At 35.1% G+C, this 12,798-nt stretch overlaps 1 protein-coding gene across 3 annotated transcripts in view; it reads right to left on the reverse strand.

The window, feature by feature from the left end:
• Positions 1-6,850: 6,850 nt before the first annotated feature.
• Positions 6,851-12,798, reverse strand: part of PLCZ1 (phospholipase C zeta 1) — a 53,640-nt gene continuing 47,692 nt past the window's right edge. For all 3 annotated transcript variants that reach the window (XM_050746815.1, XM_050746814.1, XM_050746816.1), the window contains 3 exons: positions 11,767-11,896; positions 7,802-7,951; positions 6,851-6,995 (listed from right to left, as the gene is read on the reverse strand). In XM_050746815.1, the coding sequence (XP_050602772.1) occupies positions 6,910-6,995; positions 7,802-7,951; positions 11,767-11,896 (366 nt within the window). In that variant the 3' untranslated portion in view covers positions 6,851-6,909. The remainder of the gene's footprint in view (positions 6,996-7,801; positions 7,952-11,766; positions 11,897-12,798) is intronic.

Below are 12,798 nucleotides of genomic sequence, written 5' to 3' on the forward strand. Positions count from 1 at the left end.
GGTCCTAATCATGTTGTTTGACCTTTGGGTCAAGCCTCTTTTGAAGCCAGATTTACTTGTTCTCTTTAGCAATACGAGCTAATAATGTCTATATTTGCTTAAACCACCAAGCCAGGTTCACTGCGCTTTGTAACTGAAAGAATCCAATATAATGCATGTTCCACAGTCAGCTTTTTTGCAGATGTCCCTTTAGCAACCTGAGCATGGATCTCAATATATCAACCCCTTGCTTCTTCAGTGAAAATGTCTGCATTTGCCTTGGTAGTATCCCGTTGAGTGCTCTCAACCACCTGAGGACCCTGTTTTCTCCTATTATTACTTACATATATGGTAGTTATGTTCATTTTATAGTTCGGTGTCTAAGAAGAGAGTGTATTTCTTACTCTCTGACTCTGATGTCGACTACAAAGAATAATCACTTTAGTAAGATTAAAGTAGAAAAACAAGCAGGACTATAGTACAAATGGAATAAATTATTACTAACTTGCCTGCCCACTAACTATTCCTGATGTCTTACCTTTCCCTCTTCAGCAAAGTCCTAAAAGGTAATAGATGTTAGAGAAACTAGAAGGTCAGAAAGGAAAGATTATGCTAGGAAGAGGTCTAAAATGGAAACACACATATAAGATTGATCACAGCCATGTAAAATAATAATAACAGGAAGATCTACGCATTAATCATTTGTATAAAACTTCAGATTCCCAAAGATTGTAAAAGCAAAACTGTTTTTCTTATTCTCCCAAACATCTGGTTCAAAACACTTTGTTGCTTATTGAACAGATATTTGTCACAAGTCACCATGAACAACATAAAGATGAATGAGAGTGATTCTTTCCCAAAAGGAAAATAAAAGGTACCAGAGAGGAAAGCTCTGTCTCTCCAGAAAGTTCGATGTAGAAAAGGGGAGTCTGTATCAGGGCTTTGGCTGAACACAAGATACTGTCATACTCCAACAGTAGATCCTGGTCAGGCTGCTTGCTACAACATGATGAACAAATATGTGAGCACTTTAAATCCAGAGAGCAAAATCTAAACCAGCATATGAATTGAGGAAAGATGGTGAGCAAGACAGTTTCTAGAAAGCTAAGCCAGGCACACAACATAGGCTGAATCAGCACTGTGCAATCAAACCGGCAATGAATAGAGGCAAGGCTAGTTGTTTTCAATCCTGACCACTGATTAGAACAGTGGTTCTCAAATTTGAGCATGCATCTGAATCACACAGAGGGCTGGTTAGAAGGCAGACTGCTTGGCCACACCTTCTGAGTTTCCAATTCAGGAGGTCTGGGGTGGAGCCTGTGAATTTTCATCTCTTAAAATGTCCCCTGATGCTGTTGTCACTGGCCTGAGGATCTAATGCAGTGTTTTAAGAGCACTGGTTTAGAACAGCCTAAAGAATTTTCAAAAATCACAATGCTCAAGCAGAATGCCACACCAATTTCATCAGACTCTCTTAAAAAGGAGCAAAGACATCAGTATTTTTAAAATGTTCTATATGATTCCAGTGTTCAGATGAGGTTGAGAACAACTGGTCTACATTTAAAACAAAAATAATTATTTGTGTTTTCTAAACATGTAGATAGATCTAAAAAAAATAAGCATAAATCTATCCTTTCATTTTGGTTTTAAAATTATACTTTAATAATTTTTCATAAAACATGATATTTATGTGTGAGTATATATATCCATATGCATGTGTTCTTGTGTATGTGGTGTGTGTATATGTGTACAAATGTATTTCAATCAAGAGAGTATGTCAATTCGCATAAAGAATATGAGAAATATAACTCTCATTGGTTAAATGAATGACATTGTGGATATGTGGATTTGCTATAAATGTTATGCAAACAACTCCATACAAGTTTCTAGCCAGCCCAGTGTGTCCCCCACTTAGGGAGGCTTCTATTACCTGATCCAATTAGAGGTCTGGCTAATTCTGCTGTTAGAACACATATCGTCACATCTGAGCCAAATAAACTTTTTATGCATCATTGAAACAAGTTACTGGTCAGAATGCTCAATAGAAAGCCAGAATTATGATATTTTTCTTTTCAGGATTTGAATTTCTTCAACTTTTTTGAGATACAGTTGAAGTTCACAAAGCTTCACATGTTTGAAGTATACAATTTGATTCTTTTTGACATAGGCATACCCCTATTCAACCATCATGATAATGGAGATAAACATTTCCATTAGTGCCAAAAATTTCTTGTGGCTCCTTTTAATCCATCCCTCTTCCCATCCCTAACCTCATTCACTGATTTTCTTTCTGTTACTACAGAAATTTAATTTGCGTTTTTTGTTCTTTTAAATAAATGGAACCACACAGTACATACTACTTTTTGCCTACGTTCTTTCATTCATTTTAATAATATTGATTCATTGGTATTAATGTATGTATCAATAGTCTATTCCTTCATTACACTAAATAACATTGGATATAACATCATTTGTTATCTATTCACCTGTTCATGAACATTTGGGTTGTTTCCAGTTTGGGGTTATTATAAATAAACCTTCTATAGACAGTCATGGAAAGCCTTAGTGTGTACATGTGATTTCATTTCCCTCGAGTAAATATCTAGGACCAAAAAGTCTGAGTTATATGGCAGGGATGTGTTTGACTTTGTAAGAAATGGTCAAACTGTTTTCACAGTGATTGTCCCACTTTACATTCCCACTAGCAGTGTATGAGTTCAGTTCTCCACATCCACCCCAACATTTGGAATGATCATTTATGTTTTATTTTAGCAATACTAATGATAACTCATTATAGTGTTAAGTTGCCTTGCTCTGATGATGAATGGAATTGAGTCTCTTTTCATATGCTTATTGATTATTCACATATTTCCTTTCGGCAAGTGCCTGTTCAAATATTTTGCCCATTTTTCTTATTGGGTTATCATTATTAAGTTGTGAGTATTCTTCATATAGTCTGGATATAAGTCCCTTGATATATATAGCTTACCTTATCATTTTCATTATGGTGTATTTCAAAAGGCAGAAGTTCTTTTTTAAAAAATTTTAATGAAATCAACTCTATCATTTATTTTATGCCTCATGCATTTAATGTTACAAGAAACCTTTGCTGATCCCAAGACTACAAAGATATTCTATCTGCTTTCTTCTAGAAGTTTCATAATTTTAGCTCTTTCATTTAGGTTTATGACCCATTTTTAGTTAATTTTTGTGTATTGTGCATTAAGTGACACCATTCATTTTTTCCAGATGGCCCTAGATTAATCACCCTGGTTCTGTCATTTACTGTAAACCATAGGCAATGTTTATAATACTCATAAACATTGCCTCAATGTTTCTGGGCCTCTTTCATTAACAATACAATGTAAGATTGCTGAAAGGATTAAGATTAATTTTTATTAGTATTAGGCACACATTAGGCCCTGGATAACATTGCAGATATTGTGATTAACACATTAGAAAAGAGACTGCCCTGCGAGAAGAATGGAAAAGATGACTGAAAGTGTGAAAGTTAAATTATGTACACATGGAAAGTAGAAAGAGGGCTCTTATTCCTGAAAACAGGTACATTATTAAGGTGTTTAACCAACTCCCAGGTGTGCTGAGCTGTTGTGTAAGCATAGAAGATACATAGAAGAAAATTTATCTCTTCATTGGTTCAAATCCACTTCAATTCAGCCCTTCAGTGTTTGGAATAAGAGTTTCCAGTGGCTGGTAAAATTCATAGTTTAACTATGAATCCTGTAGAATGCTCACATTTTATGGCCTAAGATTTTAGAATGCATCATAGGAACCCTTTGTTGGTATACATATTTATAGTGTGTTATTACTTTGAAAGTAATGTAATTAAACAGATGTTTTTGCAGTACTGAGAATAAAGGGATCTTAAGAACTCTTGAAAAATGAAATCCAGTTCATATATTCCCTCAGTAAAATATCCATTGTTCAATCCCATAAGCATTTCACTCAAAAGGGATTCCATTCTCTCTGCTCTAACCAACAGAACAAGCTTCTTCCTAGTGTGGCTCCCAAATCTCCTGAGATTTGCACAAAGGTTTTGACTGGAACTCCTAGAGTCTCTGTATAAGGGACATGTTTTACAATCCCCAAGACACTCCCTTATATCCAACATTTAAAATGGAGACCTTCTTTTTACAGCTAGGGCAACTTTACTCTTTAGCAACCAGCCTGTCATTTACCTCCAGTGACCATCATTTCCCAGACAAAAGTCCAGATAAGTCTGGATGGAGAGACTGTACTCGTGTTCTATTTGAGACCCTAACCAACCACAACCAGAAAAAAAATAAACCTTCAAAATTAACAACATAATTAAACTTTTCTGTAACACATAGAAGTACAAGATAATGGAAGAAGTCAGAATTTGTCCAGCCAAAGACCACCAGGAACACACAGTTGCCTCTATTGCTCACTATAAAAGGAGACACAACATGGGAAGCTATGGGGCATCTTAGTAAGACGGTATTAGAAAGGACTCACTATTGGATTTGGGCTTGTATTAAATGATTTGGGGGAGATTTCAAAAAAGTAGAACTCTCCTCTGTATTTGGATGTTGTCAAGAACAGAGGTCAATTCTCTGGTTGGAGTAAATCTTATCTGTAAGATGAGAGGAGTAAATCAAGGTGAAAGCGACACTTGGTACTAAATTAATAGTCATTTAGGTCAGCCAGAATAGGGGACTGTGTAGCATTGTTGTGTTTGGACGATATTCATGTTTTTGTTGTGCATTCAGTCATGATTCCGGAATGTTCTTGTCTTTGTCTTGTTCCGTCACGGTACAGAGTGGCTGTGTCTGGGTTGATGCTCTGTGAAACTGTTTATGTTCAAAAAGGAAACACCACAGTTTAGCTGTGAGCTCCATGGCAGCTCCTAGCAACACTAAAGTCTGGCTGATAGTACAAGGTTGGTTCCTAACTGTCATTATTAGTTGTAAAGAAGCATAAGTCAGGGAATATAACCTAATCTAGCAGAACACGGATGGCTTCCCTGAGGAACTGACATTTAAACTAAGACTTTAAAGTTTAAAAAGTCTTCTGTTGCCACAGTCTCAAGGGTTCATTTAGCCTTTTCCTATGTTTTCTTCCGTTTACCAACACAATTTTTTCTTGTAAATGAATTGTACCTAAAAAGCATGAGTCAAATCTGGCTTCTCACAACATTCCCAGCCTATTCTAAATGTGAGAACATTCCCTGACTCTGGAGTTTTACGTGAACAAAATCTGTTAATAGTTCTTGTGAGAAACTTCTAATCAAAATTCTAGTTCAATACATAAGGGGCATTAAATGTTAAATGATGCAAATTTTAAAATGGAACCAAAAATGTCTCAAGACATCACAAGATTCTTGAACAAGAAATAAAATTATTTAATATTTCTATCAAAGTCCATATTCCTAATATAGAGTGGAATATTTCAAAATGAACAATTTGGTCTTCAAAATTAGAGAGATAAGTTTGGTACCTAAAGAAAAAGAGAGAAAATAAAATATATCCTTTTTCTCTCTTGTTTCAAAGCTTGATGGTATAAATGAGAAACAGAAGTTTATTCCACTGCAGAATTAATGAACTCTCTTGTAAAAATCAATTGATTAAAGCCTTTAAATTTCATGGAATTCCAGATCTTCAGAAGGTCTTAGGAGATTAGGGAAGGGTAAAGCTTTGGGTCAATGGGCTGAAACTCCCTCCTGCTGTCATGCTGAACAGTTGATTATTTAAATAAGATCCATCCATTATCTGGCAAAACAGAAGCATCTTTCTAAGAATTGGCTGTGCATCCCTACTGGGAAGGGTGTGCACTGATCTTAAATCCAGACAGCCCTTGAGGTGGAAACTGGAAGATTGTGCACGTAGTAACCACACAATTTCTTACTACCTATGACTTGGGAATTTGAATTTAAACATTTAGTGCTGAGAGTAAACCATGATAATAGTAAAACATGCTAGATGGTTTATATTTTCTCATCATAAAGATATAATGTGTTAATATACATCCCAAGCAGTCATTTTGTTATTTTAGTTATTAGTTAGCATTCAATTGCAAAAGTACCTATTAAAGGTCCCCGCCTTTGTCAAGCTTTGTGTTGGTTGCTATCACATCACTACCACGCAACAATGTGGTAGAATTAGTATTAATATCCATGGTTCCATACTCTTCTACATGACATTTAATAAAGCAAAGTTCTGCTGTTGGTAAGAAGTCCAGCAGATGAGAGAGGACAGGAATCTCATCTTTGACCAAGAAATCAACTTGAAAGTATAGATTCAGTATAGATTACTACAGATTCAGAAATATTTCAAATCAATTTAAGATTCAAGCATGTAAGTCCACACAGTAGATCTCTTTTATAGATATGGAGTCTGAATACAGTTTGCATGCAAATCAATTTTATACACACTCATAAAAATGGCTGTCTAATTACAGGGTACCAACTCCAGTGCACAGCATCTAAGAACTAGCATAAGAATGCAGGGGCTAATTACTCTCCAGGATATGAAAAGGCTCAGAGGGCCTGGCAATCTAATTCCTTCCCAGGAAAATATGCAGTAGTGAGTGTCTAGAAGCTAAAACACTCTTAGATTTCACATTTCTTTTATACTGCTAAATATTTGCCAATTTATCTTTTATAATTAGATGTATTTCAAAAGCTTATAAGTTCTAGTAATTAAAAATGATACAAGCCAGTTGAAAAAAACTCAGCAGCAGAAGAGCAGGAGACCATGCTGGGTCAGGACCCTCTGAAGTTTCTATTTTCTTTCTTCCACTGATTTATTTTTGTGTATTTTTAAGTGAATGGGCTCAATATTTCTAGTTTTATGAGTAGTTATTTATGTTTAAAAAAGAAAACATATAGACATTCATTTTGGCTGTTTTATTGCGATGCATAGCTAATGATATGTCATTTATCATTAGCTGTTATCTGACGTACCAAACATAAACAAACAGTGAAGCAGGCTCAAGGCTCTCACCCATTCGGGAAAACAGAGGAACACGACGATAGCCTGCAAAAAGAATTATATCTAATTAGACCAATAACCAATTAATCAGTGGTGGCCCCAACAGCCTCGCTGAGACACAAGACCTCTTTACTAAGCATACATTAAAAACCATGACTATAGAGTTATATTCCCATCTGGTATATTAATCTTCCACAAAAATTAAATATTTGCATTTTCTATTCTGACTTCCTAACTGCCCAACACTGAGCACACAACTCATACTTCTCCTTCCGCAAAGTGCCGCATGATCCAAAATTAGCCACCACCCTTCTGCTTCAGGAAGACCCTGTTTCCTAGGCACATCTCAGATGCTGTTAGAAAAGTAAGCATATTGAGACGAGGTAATTGGGAGCACAGTGTAAATCACCCTGGAAAGGTGACTCTGCAACATAAAGGCAGTCAGCCCTGAAAAGGGGTCAGGAAAGGATAGTCTCAGGCTCCCAATCTCTTCTCATCAGGCAGGAAGAATGAGTCACTGCTTCTCCCTTCTGGTTGCCACCCATCATCATTTCTTTATGGTAGTCATGACTACCCTTCACTGAAACAGAAGAACTATGATGCATGTAAAGAAATGCTTATACATGCCAAGTTTGTCTAATTAGCCTTCCTGTCAGTCCCACACCCCCACCCCACCTTCCACATGAGAATACATTTTTATAATTCCACAGAGAAAAAATATGTGTCAATACATAAAATTTCCTTTACATCCTACTTTATGATAGAGCTATTTGGTGTGTCCAAATGTGTCTTCGATATACACAAGTTATATTTAAATGCTGGTACAATCATCTAACTTTTAGGGACATTACCTTTGTTCATGCATAGAAGTGGCAAAGTATATTGCCCAAGAAATTCATTTCCTGCTATTAAACCTTGACTTTCAACAACAAAACGTATCAATGCCAATTCTGGGACATGAATAATAAATGTAAATGTTTCATTCCATCTTGGACTAAAAGCTGAAATACAAAAAAAGAAGATACAAAAAATAATAGATACCATATCTAGGAAAAAATAGATAACACTTGTTCTCCAAACTTTTTCTTTTGAATCCTTTAACAATAATAATATCTTGTGTTTAGAGCACATAGGTTTTTAACACACTCAGTGTGAGAGGAATAATAACCAGACAATATTGAGTGTTCACTATTGCTGGGCAATGTTCTAAGAATGGATCAACTCAATTAATCCTGATAACCACCCTATCCTGATGGGATGGGAAAACTGAGCCACAAAGATATTACCTTATTTCCTAAAAGTTTCACATATGTGGTCATTAAGTGGCAGATCAGGAATTCAAAAACGGGGAGTCTGACTTCAGAGCAAAAGTTTTTCATCATTATGAATATGACTGATGTACTTAGGCAATTCTTTAGCAAATAAATTGAGAAATGAAGAAAATTAAGTAACATCATTTTTCTATACTAACTCCTTGATATGGTTAAGCTTTGTGCCCTCACCCAAATCTCACCTTGAATTGTAATCCCCAGGTGTTTAGGAAGACACCTAGTGGAAAGTGATTGGATTTATAGGGGGTGGTTTCTCCCATGCTGTTCTCATGATAGTGAGTACTCATGAGATCTGATGGTTTCATAAGGCAGTATTCCCCACTCTTGCTAGCAATCTCCTGCTGCCACATGAAAAGATCCAAATTTATTTCCCCTTCACCTTCTGCCATGATTGTAAGTTTCCTGAGGCCTCCTCAGCCATAGGGAACCGTGAGTCAATTAAATCTCTTTCCTTTGTAAGTTATCCAGTCTCAGGTAGTATCTTTAGAGCAATGTCAAAATGGACTAATACAGTCAGTCTTATTATGGGAAGAGTTCCATACATAGTTGTTAGACTGAAAGCTAGATAACGAACTAAAGCCAGCTCTTGATCCTTCTTCAGACTAAGTGCTCCTTTCAAAGTCCAAAGTTGGTGAATTTCAATCTCTAGGAAAATAAATCATCCCAAACAACCAATTTCTTGCCAAGCAAGAAATCCACCTTGTGTCACAGTATGACCCAAATCATCCAAAAAGTAAAGCGTAATTTAACAGAATCAAGAAATTCACATTCAAATTAAATATAAATTCTACTTAATAAAGACTCAAAGGTTTGGAGAAGAATTATGTGTATTATTTTTCATTTACAAAGGCAATGCTACACTTGCTATGACAATAGCTTTTGTTCTTTGACTTACATTTCCAGAAGCATTGATGAATTTCTAATTATACTATATCTATGTTTTCTGTGGTCACAAGAGCACATTTACCGCATAGCAACCCAGGGTGCAGCCTATGCCCACAGAAATAGTAAACTAATTGGCTCATGATGGAATAATGGTCACATTACCTTGACCTAAGAAAAGAAATAATTTCTCTTCTTAGGGGTACAGAGGCAGGTTTAGAGTCAATTCTTTATAGACACTGCAAAACATCTCGCAGAAGTGTTTATACTGATTTTTTCTTCCTCCAATCCTACTTCATTACACATGTGCCTCTGCCTCCCTTCCATCCTCCTCCTGTATCTATCTCTGTCTCACACACACACACACACACACACACACACACACACACACACAAATATGGATTAATTATAAGAGAAAGCCCTCACTTTTAGTTGGCAACATAAAAAAAAAGTAAACCAGGATACCAAATTTGATAGTGATGAAAATAGTTCTCCCAGACATGACCAAAACTGAAGAATTACTTCCACGTTTTATCCAAATGTTATCCTTTTCCTCCCAGACTCTCATGTCTAGCTAAATCGTCTTAAAATTCTTCTTGTCCAGCCATCTGGACGTTGACTTCTGCACAGTATTTCTCACTTACACCCCCCATTCCTTTCCTACTGCCATAGCCTCCTTTGCACCATGACTTTTATATCCTCTAACCACTGAAATTTTATCCTGACTCTACTTTGTATTTCTCATTGCCCTCTCATATACTTCTTCTCAAATCTGTGGAAAAAAACCTAACACTCAACTCTGTCATAGCCCTATTTAAAAGTCTGAATTTTATCCATTTTCTAGAAAAAAGAAAGTTCCTGACACCTTAGCAAGGCTTTTGAGATTTTCCATGACCATTCCTAAATAACTTTCTCATTTTTTCTCTCACTAATCTTTCTTAAGCACCCTACATTCCACCTATTGTGAGTTTCTTGGCTTTTCTCTAGCATGTTTAAATTGTGTTTTCTTCATATTTTAGGACTCTTGTGTTCTGTCTGGTATGTTTAAATTGTATTTTCTTCATATTTTAGGACTTATATTATGGCTTCTGCCTTAAATGTCCTTTTCCCCAAATTCTAAAAAATTCTACTCATTCTCCAAGAACCATCTCCAAAAGTGCCCCCTTCCAGTACAAATCTTTGTACTCTCCTTGAAGCACTAATTACTCTAAATCATAATTATTTTACTTACAGCTCATCTTTCACACTGAACTATAAACTATCTATAGAATAGTTAATTGGTCCATATATAAGAATTCGTTTAATAAACAGATTTTAAGTCTTTTACTACTTAGCACAAGGCTTTTAGCATAGCAGAGGCTTAGTAATGTTTGATGAACCAAATTGAATTTCTCCAAGGATATTCCCATAAAATCCAAGGATGTAATACAAATTCTAGAATCATAGTATTATAAGGGGTGCATTGAATAAATTAAGTTTCTAAGCATTTTGTGATGAAGATTCAAGTAGAGGATGGAGGGAACAAGAGATAGATTATTATAAGTTACATGACATCAGCAGTTACTATCTCTGGACACAGCCATAGCAATGTGCCTTCAACTCTAAAGGGTGTCAAATGAGGCAGGAAGTCATCATCAATATCCCTTCCCATTGATAACATAGGATAAGGCAATAAAATCTTCCCAAATCTTTTTCCATGACTTTCACTCTAGAAGCCACACTGAAAGTATTCAGGGGAGTGCCAAGGAGGCAGACTATGGGCATTGTTAGAAATTATTATCCAAGAAGAAAAAGAAAAAGAAAACTGTGCCTGCTCCTCTGTCAGTACCATTTGGCCGGAAGCATATTTCTAGACTCTGGAATGAAGTCCACTTTGCTTTGAGAATATCCCTTGAAGAAGATTCCAGACTCAAGAATCAGTTCCAATGTCTCCTTCAAGGTGACCCTGACCAGGGGTCAATCCTAGGAACCCATTCTTTTCTAATTTCCTTAGTCATTTCAACCTCAGAGAAGAAATGGCAATGCCAGTACTATACTGTGTAAGATGTCATAGCATGCCAGAATGATGAAAATCTTACCAAAGTTCTTTCCTTTCATTCTTCACTTCCCTTGTGGCAAAAATGACTGAATTATCCAAATATTCTATCAGTAGGTTTCTATGGCATCCTTAGCCTGATTCAGAAGCCATAGACTTTTAATCTAAAATAATTCAAATAATTTATTATAAAAATATATAATATGCGGTGTCAAAAATCACAAATTTTTGATTTAACACAAAGGCTAGAAGCTAAGTAGATCTGAGGCTGTCAAAATGCCTTCTTAATTCAGTAACATGAGGAAAAACAAAAAGGAGGTAAATTTTTTTAAGCAATAATTTCGCAGGTCAGATACATTTCTGTATTCATAATTTGAAAATACAGCTAAACAACCTAATCATTATAAAAGTGCTTTTGCTGCATATAACATTTTGCTAATTTTGGACATAATGGAAAACGCTTGTCTTATGAATAATAGATATGTATCAAAACTCTATCAACATATAATTTGTAAGCTTTCCAACAAGAAGGCTAATGGAAGTTCAATACGGTATATTAGAAGCTCACCATTTTTTTTAATTACACGAGTCTGCTGCTTCATTTGATCATTTGGAACACCAAAAACTTCTATAATTACTAATGTATCACCTTTGTTAGATGATGAATGAGTAAGAGGCAACTGGATACCACTGATGAGCTGCACAAATATATATGAATATAAGAATTTAGCAAGATATTAAGTTGCATCACCATTTATTTCAAAATTTAATTATGTATTACGAAAAGTTGAAGGACTCTAAGTCAGTTCCCACAAAGATTGAAAGTGGAATATAATGAATATAATACAAATTTTAAAATGTAAGTCTTTTATCCTCAGTTATCAGTAAACACCAAGAATATGTACAAAATTATAGTGAAATCCACGATGTCCACAATTTTCAATTTATTAACATATTTTTGTTTTAAAATCATTTGCTATGATCACATTTTAGGGAATTCAGGTTGAGTTACTCTGATAACATGTACTGTTTTTGAATTCATATATATATATATGTGCTGGAAAAATTAAAAGCTATATAAATATTACTTTTTAAAAAATGTACCATTTAACTTCCCATGATAGCATTTTCTGAGTTTGACAAAATCAATTATTTCATACGTATATTAGGGACTGGGTGTCAAAGAAATCTTAATAAAGTAATTAATAATAATTGTATTTAAATTTTTATTTGCCAAGCTAATTGTTGAAACAAAAATTTGTTATAATTTAAGGAACAAAATGAGCACACAAGAAAACTATATTTGAAATGTACTAACTTAGACTAAGAGATAGAAGATAAAAGCCTAAAAATGCAGTTATAAAAATTGAGGCATAATTCCAATTTCTGAAGGTTGCATAAAGAGAAACAAATATATAATTAAGTTTGATTATAAAGGAATAAAGGGAAAAAAAGAGGGAAGGTAGGATGGAAAGAAGGAGGAGAAGAGAAAAGAAAGGAAAAGAAAAATGACTAATGTGTAATTTTCCCTTATAAAGGAATAAAGGAAGGAAAAGAGGGAAGGAAGGAGGGAGAGAAGGAGGAGAAGAGAAAAGAAAGG

This window comes from Macaca thibetana, chromosome 11 (assembly GCF_024542745.1).
Source record: "Macaca thibetana thibetana isolate TM-01 chromosome 11, ASM2454274v1, whole genome shotgun sequence".
Classification (NCBI taxonomy): Eukaryota; Metazoa; Chordata; class Mammalia; order Primates; family Cercopithecidae; genus Macaca; species Macaca thibetana.